Raw genomic sequence first — 13,481 nt, forward strand, 5'->3', positions numbered from 1 at the left:
CCCTAGCGTCAAAAGAGCTCTTGTGAGGGTTGTGGTGAGGTTTCTCCACCCACAAGGAGGTTTGAGCTAGCCGGAAGTTTTCCGGGGAGTAATCCACCGAAGGATCGGGATCGTCCACCTTACGGACACGCCGTGGAGTAGGAGCTTTATCTCCGAACCACGTAAATGATCGTGTAGCTTGGTTTGAATTCTTTCCTTTAGTATTTAGCTTTCTACTTGTTTTGTTTGCATTTCCGCTTGCGCACTAACGTTGTAGAAAGAAGCGAGTATTTGGGGGCGCCGTCTATCCAACCCCCCTTCAAGCCGGCCGTCCGATCCCCAACAGTTTTCAGTTCATTCTCCCTAGCAACGGCTTCAGCTTTTATTAAATCAAGGGAACTGTTTAGAGATGCCACCTCATTTTCTTTTAATTGCAAGGCCTTCAATTTTTCACTCAATTCTGCTTCATAATTCTCTTTTAGTTCGCCAAGTTGTGAAGTTAGCTCTTGATTGAGGTTCGTAACCAATTTGAATTGGGCTTCGAGGCTCTCAATTTGAGTTTCGAATTGCTTCTTGGCGGCAGTAGAAAACTCGACAGAAGACAATTCGATAACCTGCTGTCGCAACCCCTTGTTCTCCGATCTCAATTTCTCGTTCTCAATGTATAGATTGTGCAATAGTCGGGAGAAACCCATGTTCTCCAGCCACCGCTGGAAGCATATTCGAAACCGTAAGACTATACTTCATAAACAGAAAGCAGGAGTACGTAAACATACCTTATTCTCTTTATTAGAAAAGCGGTCAATCGCTTCAGGAATGGAAAGCCCCTCAAAGAGGGGACGCACCTCATCCCAAGAACTAGCGAAAGAACCCCCCAATAATATGGGAAGAACAGGAATGGTAGAAGAGCCAGTTGAGAAGGAAGAAGTAGGGATAGATGGTGGAGGAAAAACCAAGTAAGAAGAAGGCGGAGAGGGTAGAGATCCTGAAGTCGGAATAGACAAAGGAAAAGTAAAAGAAACGTCATCAGAAGTACTAGTTTTAGGAAAAGGAGAGGTAGGAAAATTCAAGGAAGGATAAAGTTCTGCTAATGTGGGCTCATCGGAAAGAAGGCCAGTCGACACAAAATCTTCTGAAGCAGGCTCATCAGCAGAAAGAATGAGCCTCCTTTTTGGAGGAGGAGCCCTGGTTAGCTTGCGTCTCGGACGTTTGCCCACAGAAATCTCAGTTATGGGTTTATCAGAGCTACCAGGGGATGTAAGCTCGATAAGAGGAATAGAGGCAGATGGGGAGACAGTAACAGCTGCAGGAGACGTAATAGCGGGAGCAGGATCAAGGGGGATCTGCACAGCAGGATCCCTAGAAGAATCTCCTGGAGTCTCATGAAGCCCAGAAGAGCTAGGTATTTCGGCTAAGCGAGCCGGCTCTTCAATTGAGGTTGGAGGGGCGATAGCGGCCAGAAATTCGGCCTCCTTGGCACGAAGCAATTCTTCTTCCACGCGTATTTCTTCGTCAATCAAAGCATCATAGAAACTCTCCACTGTATAGAACAGAGAAATAATTTAGCCAGTTATAAGCAAAAAGAAAGGAACAAGGCGTTACCTAAGGAAATGCGAGTATCAGGTTTGACGGGGCTTAAACCAAATAGCTATAGAAGCTCGACCTTCAACCATTTCGGGATCGAAAGCCGATGACCTAATAACTTCTCACAATGAATGGGAAAAGTAGGAAGGAGATGAAACTCTCTAACATCGGGTAAGGGAGGCAAGAAAGATTTCCAAGCATGAGACCAAGGAATAGGTCCCGGAAACTTTAAAAAGAAAAAAATGAGATTTCCAGGCTTTGAGAGACGATGGCATATCTCCAAAAAGGACCATTCTAGTTCTCGACTGGAACAAGAAGACACCAGGTTCTGAAAGCTTGGGGTAGGAAAACATGAAGAAATTTTGAGGAGTAGGAGGAATATCTCGTAGACGAAACAACATATAAGTACCGCATAGATAACGAAATGCATTAGGAGCAAATTGTTGCAAAGGAAGATCAAAATATTGACTTATTTCAATTAAGAAAGGAGGAATGGGGAACCTTAAGCCCCCTATCAACTGGTCCCTGAAAAAAGTCACGCAATTATCAGGGGGATGATGAGGTCGATCCTTCGGTGTTGGGAGTATGATTTTATATTCCTTAGGAATTTCATATTGACGACGGATGGATAATCTAGCATTCTTATCAAAGATAGAAGACATATGGACATACCAAGGAGCAATTGCTTCCTCATCCATGGACAAAGGTATGGGCTAGAGCAATGACGGATTACTTACTGAAGACAAGAAAGGGGATCGTCGTGAAATGGCGAGCACGAGGACTGGTTGAAGACAGCAACAGGGAAAGAACTCTAGAGAAGAAAAAAGGAAAGACGAGGTTTAAAGAGGAGACGAAAGGTTTAGGGTTTGAGAAACGCAAGATGGTCGTCAGATTAGGACGGTGGTAGCTCAGCAGACGCTGAGGATCGCAATAGAAAGGCAAAAGACCTATGTGACGTGGTGATCAGAAAAGGCATGTGTCAGGTCATCATAGAAAAAGAGGGGCATTTATATCAGACGTGACGAATCGGATCGCGATGGGGTTGGTAGTGCCTCGAACATTCTCTCACTCGAAGGAGAGCCAATCACCAGTTTAGAAACCTCGAAAGAAAACGTGATCGACTGGGCATAATAAAATAAAAAGGACTGAACTTTTTTGACCATACCCAGGCTACAGACAAGAATATTTTAAGAGTAAAAAATTTTAGAAGAGTGACAAATGTTAATCTGTCCGTGCAGAACATGACTTAGTATTTATTGAAAATATTTGTATTAACAAGGGCAATTGTGGTTATAATATCAAACTATACTAATAGTTAAGATAACCTTAGCTATGATAAATGATATATAGGATACGTTAAGAAATGATGCACACAACACCACATTGTAAATGATAGAGGGATTCAATAAAAGCCTTTGATTAGATACAAAAATTTATCTTTACACTTAGAATCTGATCAAATACATAGCGTCACATTCCCTCAGGAACAGCAAACCCCAAATAGATAACAAATATTACAAGCATAAACTCTTAGGGCACGCAGAAAATTTTAGTCCCACTGGAGTCAAACTTACCATGGAGCAGAGATAGAAATAGCCCACTTCGTCCGAGCTTGTCAAGGCTCATAAGAGGCAATATTTTTTCCGAGATGAAGAAAGCAACAAAAAACAAAAGCTCAAGGGCAACGAGATAGGGAAACATTGATTCATTCCATGACGGAAAAGTAAATGTGAAAACCACTTCCCCTCTCAAGCCGTATGAGCTCAACAAGTGAAGCAACCAATTTTATCCCAAGGGTGACATGTGCTGTGCCCTTCACACAACACCCCTGGGTCATTTGGCTGCCCCTCTATAAGTAGAAAAAATTTCTCTGAAGTTTCTTGAGTCCTTCAGAGCACCTGCATCTTTGGATAGAAGATTTGAACTGTGAAGTTTCCTCTCTTAAGACGATCCCTTGAACCTCTGAGGTAGCTGAAGCAAAAATCCCGATAAACTCATATATAGATCTCACCTGGTCCAACAAAAGTTGCCTCCAAAAAGGAGGATCGACGACCATGGCCTTAGCAACAAAAGGTGGCAAGGAAGAAAAAGAACTGAGAGAGGTTGTAGGTGAAGAGAAGGTTGTAGCCCTATTTAAAGGAGAAAAAGGCTTACAGTGTGGCCACACTTAATCTATTAAGATAGTGGTACACAAAATCTGTGAGGTCATTTCAAAATCTGGAGCAGAGTCACGGGCAGGAAAAGACAAGATCATACTTCTGTCTAGTCAGTCGTCTACACCTCCTTCGACTAGACTTGAAGGGAAGGCTAGTGATATGGGTTAGGTTTTGTGGGTCTTCAGATGAGGAAAGAAAAGGAAGAAAGAGTCAAAGGAGGAAGGCCAATGACGGCCAAAACATACTTTCCGAACAAAGGTAGGCCAACATCGGTCGATACATGCCTGCCGAATGAAGGTAGGCCAATATCGGTTGATACATGCTTGCCGAACGAAGGTAGGCCAATATCGATCGATACATGCTTGCCGTATGAAGGTAATTTAATAACGACCGATGCACACTCCAAAGCAAAGATAGACCAATATCGGTCGATACATGCTTGCCGAACGAAGGTAGGCCAATATCGATCGATACATGCTTGTCGTATGAAGGTAAGTTAATAACGACCGATGCACACTCCAAAGCAAAGATAGACCAATATCGGTCGATACATGCTTGCCGAACGAAGGTAGGCCAATATCGATCGATACATGCTTGCCGTATGAAGGTAAGTTAATAACGACCGATGCACACTCCAAAGCAAAGATAGACCAATATCGGTCGATACATGCCTGCCGAGCGAAGGTAGGCCAATATCGGTCGATACATGCCTGCCGAACGAAGGTAGGCCAATATCGGTCGATACATGCTTGCCGAACGAAGGTAGGCCAATATCGATCGATACATGCTTGCCGTATGAAGGTAAGTTAATAACGACCGATGCACACTCCAAAGCAAAGATAGACCAATATCGGTCGATACATGCCTGCCGAGCGAAGGTAGGCCAATATCGGTCGATACATGCCTGCCGAACGGAGATAGGCCAATATCGGTCGATACATGCTTGTCGTATGAAGGTAAGCCAATAACGACAGCTACATACTCTGAAGCAAAGATAGACCAATATCGGTTAAGAAGGTTCTTTCGAGCAAAGAACCCGCACAATTCCTTCAATGAATACCTTAGAAACATGTTGAATAAAATGTTATTTTTTAAACATAACAAAGATACAAATAGAAGTCACATGAAGAAGAATCATACATGAATATACCGAATAAAATAATTCATGATAGAGAATATATATTTTGGCGGGAAATATGCTTTCAGCTTGTCTTGCAGGCGCTAAACGACAAAGAAGGTACATCTTGGGTACAAAAAAGATTCCTTAAAAAGCATCTTCCCCAAGTACGCAGCTGATGTCATAACGAACTCTAACAAACCGGGGTCCACTTCATAACTACGGAGGTTATATGAAGTGGTATAAAAGGGGGAATCCTCTCCGTTGGCAAGGTAAGTGGAGATCCCTAATTTTCTGGCTACTGTTCATCCTCTTTCTTCTTCCTTCCTCGACATCAAGGGAGATCACTAACTTGAGCGTCGGAGGGCCTAGCCAGGGATTCCCACCCCGGTCTTAGGTCACTGACAATAGTGTTGGTTGGTCTCTTGTGCGCAGGGAGCTTCAGGAGCTTGAAAGTTCGGTTTTCTCCTATTTGTACGGGGATTTCTTCCTACTTAGCAGATTTCCTCCGGTGATTCTGGTTTTCTTCCGACCCGCTTTGGGTTTCTCGGGTCGAGGTTTCACCGGCCTTATTCCTCGTCATTCCAGTGGGTTTCCTTCTTCCGGATCTCCTTCACGGTCAGCTTCTCATACAGGATCACCGGATACCATAGCTGAAGAGGGACAACGACCCCAACCATCACACAGAAGGTGATAACTGCAGCACAGCATCCGCTTGAAGGCTTAGGGCTTGTGATGTGATCTTAAATTCTCACCTCTTTCTGTCGACAATAATCAAGGTTAGTCCAGTAGCTCTCGTCCTTGACCCAATCCGTTGGCCATCCAGGACTGGGGACGATGGCAGAGATCGACGATGTGACGACCACCCGACGTACTCCACTCTCCTTGGTCGCGTGGAGAACGTTGAGAGTCCCCGTCACCGCTGGATCTAGTAGTTCCCTCTTATCAGAAAGGAAACGAGGTTAGAATAGGGTGGAGGAGATCTGGAAGGGAAAATACGGACCTGGGGATCCTGGACGCGAGTGATGATGCATGGCGAGGCGAGGTGGAACACCCCGGAGACACTGCGGATGGCTGCGACGATGTAGTCTGGATCAAGGAGGTCGATCTGGAAGAGGCGAAGGTGATTGGAGGCGCCAGGTAGGGATCGTAGGTGCGTCGTCTCGGCCTCGTCTCCTGTAGAAGTTTAGGTAAAGAGAAGGTGGAAGAGGAGGGGGAGGCGGAGAAGAGAGGAGGAGGAGAAGAGAGGGGGAGGCAGAGAAGAGAGGAGGAGGAGGAGGAGCGCCTCTACCTCCGCCTCGACCCAGTAATCTGCACAAGCAGCAGCAACCACCCACGCTCCTGAGAAAGATCTTATGAGGAGAGAGGTTTAGGGTTCGGGTAGTCTAAGGTGGGAAAATAGGGCGCCAAAAAATTTACAGAGAGAGGGAAGCAAATCATTGCTACAACAAAAACGACGAAGCGGGGAAAACGGCGAAAGGATAAAGTCAAAGACAACGGTTTATTAAAATTGTTGTCTTTGACCCCTAAAAACGCGTTTAAAGACAACAGTTTTAGAAAACTGTTGTAAAAGGTGTTGTTGATTTTACAAAAAGTGGCTCAACGATAATAGTTTTTACAAAACCGTTGTCTTTTATTGTTTTTGGGCGCTCAAAGACAACGATTTTGTCAAAAATCATTGTCTTTTACCAAATTAACAACAGTTCCTTCTAAAATCGTTGTCTTTATGGTGTTGTCTTTTAACAATTTTGTTGTAGTGGGCCTATTTATTTAGTTGATGTAATTTGTACTGAATATATCTTGACTGGTCCTTAAGCCAACCTATTTGTTTGGCTGATGTACTCTGTGTTGACTATATCTCAGTCGGTCCTTAAGTCAGCCTGCTTGTTTAGTTGATGTACTCAACGCTGAATATATCTTGGCTAGTCTTTAAGCCAACCTCTTTTATTAAACCATATTCTGTACACTCCTTTGCCCTATGTCAGATTATGATACTCAATTACATCTTGAGCAACATTAATATACTTGCTGGAGAATGGTAGAGTGTATCGGCATCCCGAGAAATCCCTTTGATAAGTACCATATACCCGATCATGCTTGACCGAGTGTATGTACACTTTAATCGAGCGTACCTAGAAAGTTTTATGAAGCTAAGGGCCTACGCCTAGACAGTCGATCACATATATGGGAATTAATGAGGTTGAGTGCCTTTAACTTGGTCGGACTTTATTCGACTAGTTACACATATGGGAACTAATGAGGCTGAGTGTCTTTATTCCAGCCAGGATTTATCTGGCTAATTATACATATTGGAGCTGATAAGGCTGAGTACCTTTATCTCGGCCGGACTTTATCCGGCCAATTACACATATGGGAACTGATGAGGCTGAGTGCCTTTAACCCGGCGGGGCTTTATCCAGCCAGTTACACATATGGGAACTGATGAGGCTGAGCTCCTTTATTCCTGTCAGACTTTATTCGGTCGGTCGCATATATGGGAATTAATAAGGATGAGCGCCTTTATCTCGGCCGAATATTGAAACGATCAGAGCATACATGCTTGCCTTGACTTTAAGATCAAATGCATGGACATGGATACTATTATTTATGATTAATATATTGCAGAATGAGTAAGTCATTCTGTTCGGTATGTAAGACCTCCCTAAGATCCGGCCGCCCTTGAGATACTATATTCCTTGGTCTGCTTGGCTTAATGACTAACCATCTTTCCCTGGATGGATTAAAATCCGATCTGGTTAACCTAAGGATTTTAACATTGGGGAACTGATTCAGGCCAAATTAGGGGATATTACTTCTTACGGAGTAGGACTACCATGCCATCTTGACTTTAACCGCCATGTCACCTTCCGGATCCATCTGTTATAATCGGTATCAACGACCATATAATTTTGAAAAGAAGACAAAATTGAATTGTGAGAAGTTGGAATCTTATTAGTTACATGAGTAGCTGTAAGAATTTCTTCTCCCCAAAAAATACTAGGAACAACTGCAGATAATTGGAATGAGTGGGATGTCTCACCAAGATGTCTATACTTTCTCTCCACAATCCCATTCTATTCAGGTGTTTCTCAATACGAGGTTTGATGTATAGTACCTTTTGATGTAAGTAAATGAGAAAAAAAATATTAGAAGTGTACTCGGCCCCCAAATCACAATAAAGGACTTGATAACAGTCGAATGTTGAGTTTTAATAAGAGCTTTGCAGTCATTGAAGATGGTAAGATAATTAGATCCGTGTTTCATAAGAAAACCCAAGCATAACGAGTGCAATCATCAATAAAAGAAACATAATATCTTGATTCCTCTTTTGAAATTACAGGAGAAGGCCCCCACATATAAGAATGAACAAGATCAAAATGATTAGAAGAAAAAGATATACTTTTATTGAAAGGTAGCATAAAATTTTACCAGTTTACAACCACTACAATAAAAAATATCATGACTTTTAAAGGTCCTAATACTCCAGACGAAGTTAAAACTTATAAACGAAATGCTAAAATATGACCTAGACGAGTTTACCATAAATAAAAATCAAAAGAATAATGACTCAATCTAAAAGATGATAGATCGACATTAGAAGCTGCAACATCTAGTACTTGAAGCTTATTCAAGACATAGAGTCCTCCTACCAACAGCCTATCCCAATCACCATCTAAGATCGCGTGTCCTGCACATAATAATTTGATGAAGAAAAGAAGATTGAATATCCCGACTTAGACAATTAGCTAATAGAAACAAGATTAAGTGTAAGATTAGGAATATAATAAACATCATGAAGAGACAAGTAAGTTGTAACAATAGAACCAACACCTATTAATGGCATCAGAGTACCATCAATAGTTACAACTAATAAAGATGAATTAGAAGACAAGAAGATAAAAAATGACAAGTCAGGTGACATATGATGAGAGGCTCCAGAATCTAAGATCCATAAAGAGGAAGATATATGTAATGTACCAAAGGATAGCAAACCTATATGAGAAGAAGCAGACATCGGACATGGCAGAGGGCTGTGAAACAAGGAAATGTTGAAACTGCTCAAGCATATATGGATCTAAAGATGGGGCAGCCACTACATTACTAGATTGAGGTAGTCTATATGACAACTATTGTGTTTGATTATCAAATTTCAATGAAGCATTCTGATGTGGCAATGGTGGTTGTTGAGGTCGTTACTGCTGATATTGCTATTGCGATGGTTGTTTTATACTTCTATAGTAGTTTACCTTTGTTATGTAAGTACCCTAGGTGAGTTTTGATGTAATTAACTGGGTTAAGTTAGGCTCTAAATTTTTTATGCCTTGTGTCTAAGAGTGCAGAAACTTAGGAGCATAAGAAGTTAAGAGGTAGACACAGCGGATGAGAAGGATGGCATGGGAAGCGAATCAATTAACTTGGTGCATCCGAGGGATGAAAAGCTACAAAAGAGTACACCAGTGGAACGAGAAGGACACACGCGATGCTTCCAAGGGATCAGAAGCAGGAGCATAAGACTGTTGGTGCAATATTCCCCAGGTTAAGGTTGACCGTGTTGACTGAGCTTAAATTGAGTCAAGCTCGAGTCTTGATGTTGTGGTTTCGATGTTTGACAATACATGTAGTCAATACATGAAGATTGCAGGTGCAATTATTCATGTGTGAAGGAGAGTCAAGTAGGTCAAAGTTGACTGGATACTTGACAAGGAAATCCTGGTGAGTGAAGCCAGGTGAAAGACCTAGTGATAAAAAGCTAGGCAGAAGAGAAATCCTGGTGAGTGAAGCCAGGTGAAAGACCTAGTGAGTGAAGCTGGGCAGAAGGGAAATCCTGGTGAGTGAAGCCAGGTGAAAGACCTAATGAGTGAAGCTAGGTAGAAGGGAAGTCCTGGTGAGTGAAGCCAGGCAGACATGAAGTCCTGGTGAGTGAAGCCAGGCAAGGAAAATCCAAATGGATCAAGGATGATTGGACATCTGGTGTTGGGAAGTCCAAGTAGGTCAAAGGGATTGACCGGATACTTGGCATAAGAAAAATCCAGATGGATCAAGGATGATCGGACATCTGGTGTTGGGAAGCCCAAGTAGGTCAAAGGGATTGATCGGATACTTGGCACGGGAAATCTAGGTGGATCAAGGTGGATCAAGGTTGATCGGACATCTGGTGAAGATAAGTTCAAGTTGGTCAAGGGTGACCGGACACATGGTGAGGGAGTTCTAGCAGGTCAAGGGTGACCGGATGCTAGGCATAATGTACCAACAGGTGATAGGTGACCAGATGTTGGTTTAGGAGGCTTTAGACTTGATTTTAGGGAGAAATCATGAGGTGGATCGATCAGCCGATCGATTGGCTCATGCCCAATCGATCAGCCGATCGATTGGGCAAGTCTTCGCGACAAGCCTCCTCCCAATCGATCAGTGGATCAATTGGGACAAGTGCGCGATCACACAAAACGATGCTGGATCGATCGGTCGATCGATCCAGATCCCCCAATCGATCAGTGGATCGATTGGGAGGTGCGATTTCGCGCGATAAAGGCTAGATCGATCAGCCGATCGATCCAGGCAATTCCCGAGAGCACAGAGGTGCTCTGGATCGATCAGCTGATCGATCCAAAGCCTCCCCGATCGATTGGGAGCAATCCAATCGATCGGGATCCGACCGTTGGCGTCGTATTTAGCTGCTGGCGAGCTATTCTCTCGGTAGAACATCCACGGCTTTTTCTCCAGCGAGCACAGATCTTCACAAAGCTTCTCCACAAAGTTCTCACTGCCAGATCTTGAGGGTTCTTGGAGTTTTGTCCAAGTCAAGAGGCAGATCTACAGCAGAAGAAGAAATCTAGGGTTAGGGTTTTCTTGTGCTAACTTGTAAGCTTTTAGCTTGTATTTTGTTCCCTTTCCCTTTCTTCTTGTAGTGTGAACTTGTAGGGCTTCTCCGCCTTTGGTAGTTACCATAAAGGAGTGTTTTCATAGTGAAAGGTGTGTGAGTGTGTGGATCCTTGGATTAGTCACCTCTTGTGAGGTGGATACCAAGTAAATCCTCTTGTTAGCATTGTGTATTTTGTTTCTTTGTATTTTCCGCTGCATATCTTGAAGAAACAAGCAACGAAGAGCAAGATGAGCGCACTGAGCTATTCACCCCCCCCCCCCTCTAGCTACATAATCGGTCCCAACAAGTGGTATCAGAGCGAGACCGCTCTTCACCGGAATCATCGCCGGAAGGGTCAACAAGCTAGAGGGTGAAGAAGTTGAAGCAATTCTACAAGTCGAAGACTTCATCACAAGAAGCTCAACTTAAAATGGAATACCAAGACGGGTTTGGATTCGATACAAGGGTGCCTCCATCATTTATTTCAACAAGCTTCGATCTTTGGAAATCAAAGATAGAAAATTTCTTGATGATGGAGATAGAGCAATGGTTTGCTCTCATGGAAGGATTTGAAGCTCCAACAAACTCCAAGGGCAAGCCTCTCAAGAAAAGTAAATGGAGCCAAGAACAAATCCAAAGATGTGAGGTCAATGACAAAGTGACCAAGCTTTTGGTCAATCTATTGCCGAGCAACATATTGGAGAAAGTTGTGGGATTCAAGGATGCCAAAGTGCTATGGAGCAAATTGGCTAAGATTCATGAGATCCCCTCCACTATACCAAATCACGAAGAATCCAAAGAGGGTGACTCGATGGATCAAAATCTAGAGGACTCTGAAGTTGAGAGATGCTTAACTTCCGAAGAAGAAGAAGTCCAAGAAGCCTCATCTTCAAAGGAATGCAATGAAGAGGGCAAGGAGAGGGTGTACTCCTTGTTCCATGTACAAGATGAAGATGAAGAAGCCTCCACCTCTAGGATTGAGGGGGAGCAATTTTCGACGACACCGAATCAAGAAGAAGGAGAAGTCTCCACATCCTGGTCAAGAGAAGAAGAGGATGAAGAAGCTTCCACCTCCACAAGTCGAGTCAAATCTATTGGAGGAGCATCATTATCGAATCAAGAGGAAGCCTCTACCTCCGGATCAAAAGGAGAAGATGTCATCCCTACACATGAAGGTATAAATATTTTAATTAAAAATAAAATCATATTATATGTTTTGTGTGTAGGGAACATGGGCACTACAAGAGCAAGTGCCCCAAATTGGCCAAGAAGAAGGGCCAAGTGGCACTAAAGGGCAAAGAGAAGCCCAAAGAGACCGCTCCCTCAAAAAAGAAGAGCAAGGAGCACATTGTGTGTTTTTTGTGCAATCAAAAGGGACATTACCGGAGCCAATGTCCCAAGGGGAAGAAGGCAGTCAAGGCTCTTGGAGGAAGCACAAGTCAAGGGGGAGCCTCCAAGGTAAAAAGAAAGGTATCATTTATTGAGTCTACTCCCCTGAATAATGGTAAAAAGCATGGTAGTTCTAATTTATATCATTTCAATGCTATTTACCATAAGAATAGAAAGCATGATAGCTTTAAGGAAAAACATGTGGCTCTACATGCTAAAACTACCACACCTAAGTTTAGGAAGGTAGATAAGAATTTAGGCAATAACTCCAAGGATTTTAGTTATAAGCCTAGAGATAGAAATGCTCATGGACTTAATGAAAAATCAAAAACTAAGGACTTATGGAAAGAAAATCAAGTCTTGAGGGCAAGACTTGATAAAATGGAAAAGACCCTAAAAAGGATGGAACATATCCTAAAAGGGAAAAATGAGCATGGCCTAGGTCTAGGAGTACAAAAGTCATCCAATGGGCATAGAGGTTTGGGATACAAACCTAAGGCTAAGAAGGATGTAATTTCTTACCATAGGGTTCCATATAGTTATGGAACCAACCCTAGGTCAAATGGCCAAGTCAAAAATACTAGGGAAGTCATCCCTAAGAGTATTTTTGCAACAAATGTGACAGACTTCTAAGAAGTCCAAGAAAGTCACTAAAAAGGTCACAAGGGAATAAATCCCTAGGATTGATCTAGAAAGGTGACCAAGGCTTCTAAGAAGCCTAACAAGGTCACTAGGAAGGTATCTAGGGAAGTTATCCCTAGTGAATACCTAGAGCATCCAAGGAGCACCAATAGGTTTTGGATTCCTAGGAGCATATTCTCTACCCCATAGATGGGTTAGAGAGTGTCAACTCTAAGTGAAAGGGTAGTTAACCCAATCAAGATAAAGTTGGCACTCTAAGAGCATTTTCAAGGTTATTGTTAACCTTTGAAAATGATAAGGATTAATGGCTTACTCTTGGAAAGAGTAAGATGTACCAAAAATTTAAGTTTTGGATATAATTTTAATTGGAACAAGAAATCAAGTCTAAAAAAATGCCAAGTTGGGATGTTAGCATTTTATTGGGAAGTTAAAGGCAAGTCTAAGCCTTATTTTAATTGGTTACTCTTTGAGAGAGTAATTTGTGCCAAAATTTTGAGGAATATGCTTAAGTTAAGTTGGCACAAAATTAGGAAAATCAAAAGAAATGTCAAAATTGAATTTTGGCATTTTCTTGGGAAATAGTGGGCAATCTAGGGTGAAATTCTAACTTAGCTAAGGATTAAGGATACTTAGATAGGTAATCTAGGTATATTTCATTAATGCTAAAACTTGCCATGCTTTTTTTGCCCATCATATGTCATAACATCATATTTATTTTTGCATTCATACTTTATTATGAAAACCACAAAAATAC

General features: G+C 42.4%; 1 protein-coding gene across 1 annotated transcript in view; it reads right to left on the reverse strand.

The window, feature by feature from the left end:
- The window catches only part of LOC121978393 (phenylacetaldehyde reductase-like), a 59,028-nt gene that overhangs the window by 26,305 nt on the left and 19,242 nt on the right, over nt 1-13,481 (reverse strand). Inside the window, exons 2-4 of the mRNA XM_042530745.1 lie at nt 5,840-6,012; nt 5,592-5,777; nt 5,478-5,489 (exon numbers count right to left, since the gene is read on the reverse strand). Coding sequence (XP_042386679.1) covers nt 5,478-5,489; nt 5,592-5,777; nt 5,840-6,012 — 371 coding nt within the window. The remainder of the gene's footprint in view (nt 1-5,477; nt 5,490-5,591; nt 5,778-5,839; nt 6,013-13,481) is intronic.

This window comes from Zingiber officinale, chromosome 4B, assembly GCF_018446385.1.
Source record: "Zingiber officinale cultivar Zhangliang chromosome 4B, Zo_v1.1, whole genome shotgun sequence".
Lineage (NCBI taxonomy): Eukaryota > Viridiplantae > Streptophyta > Magnoliopsida > Zingiberales > Zingiberaceae > Zingiber > Zingiber officinale.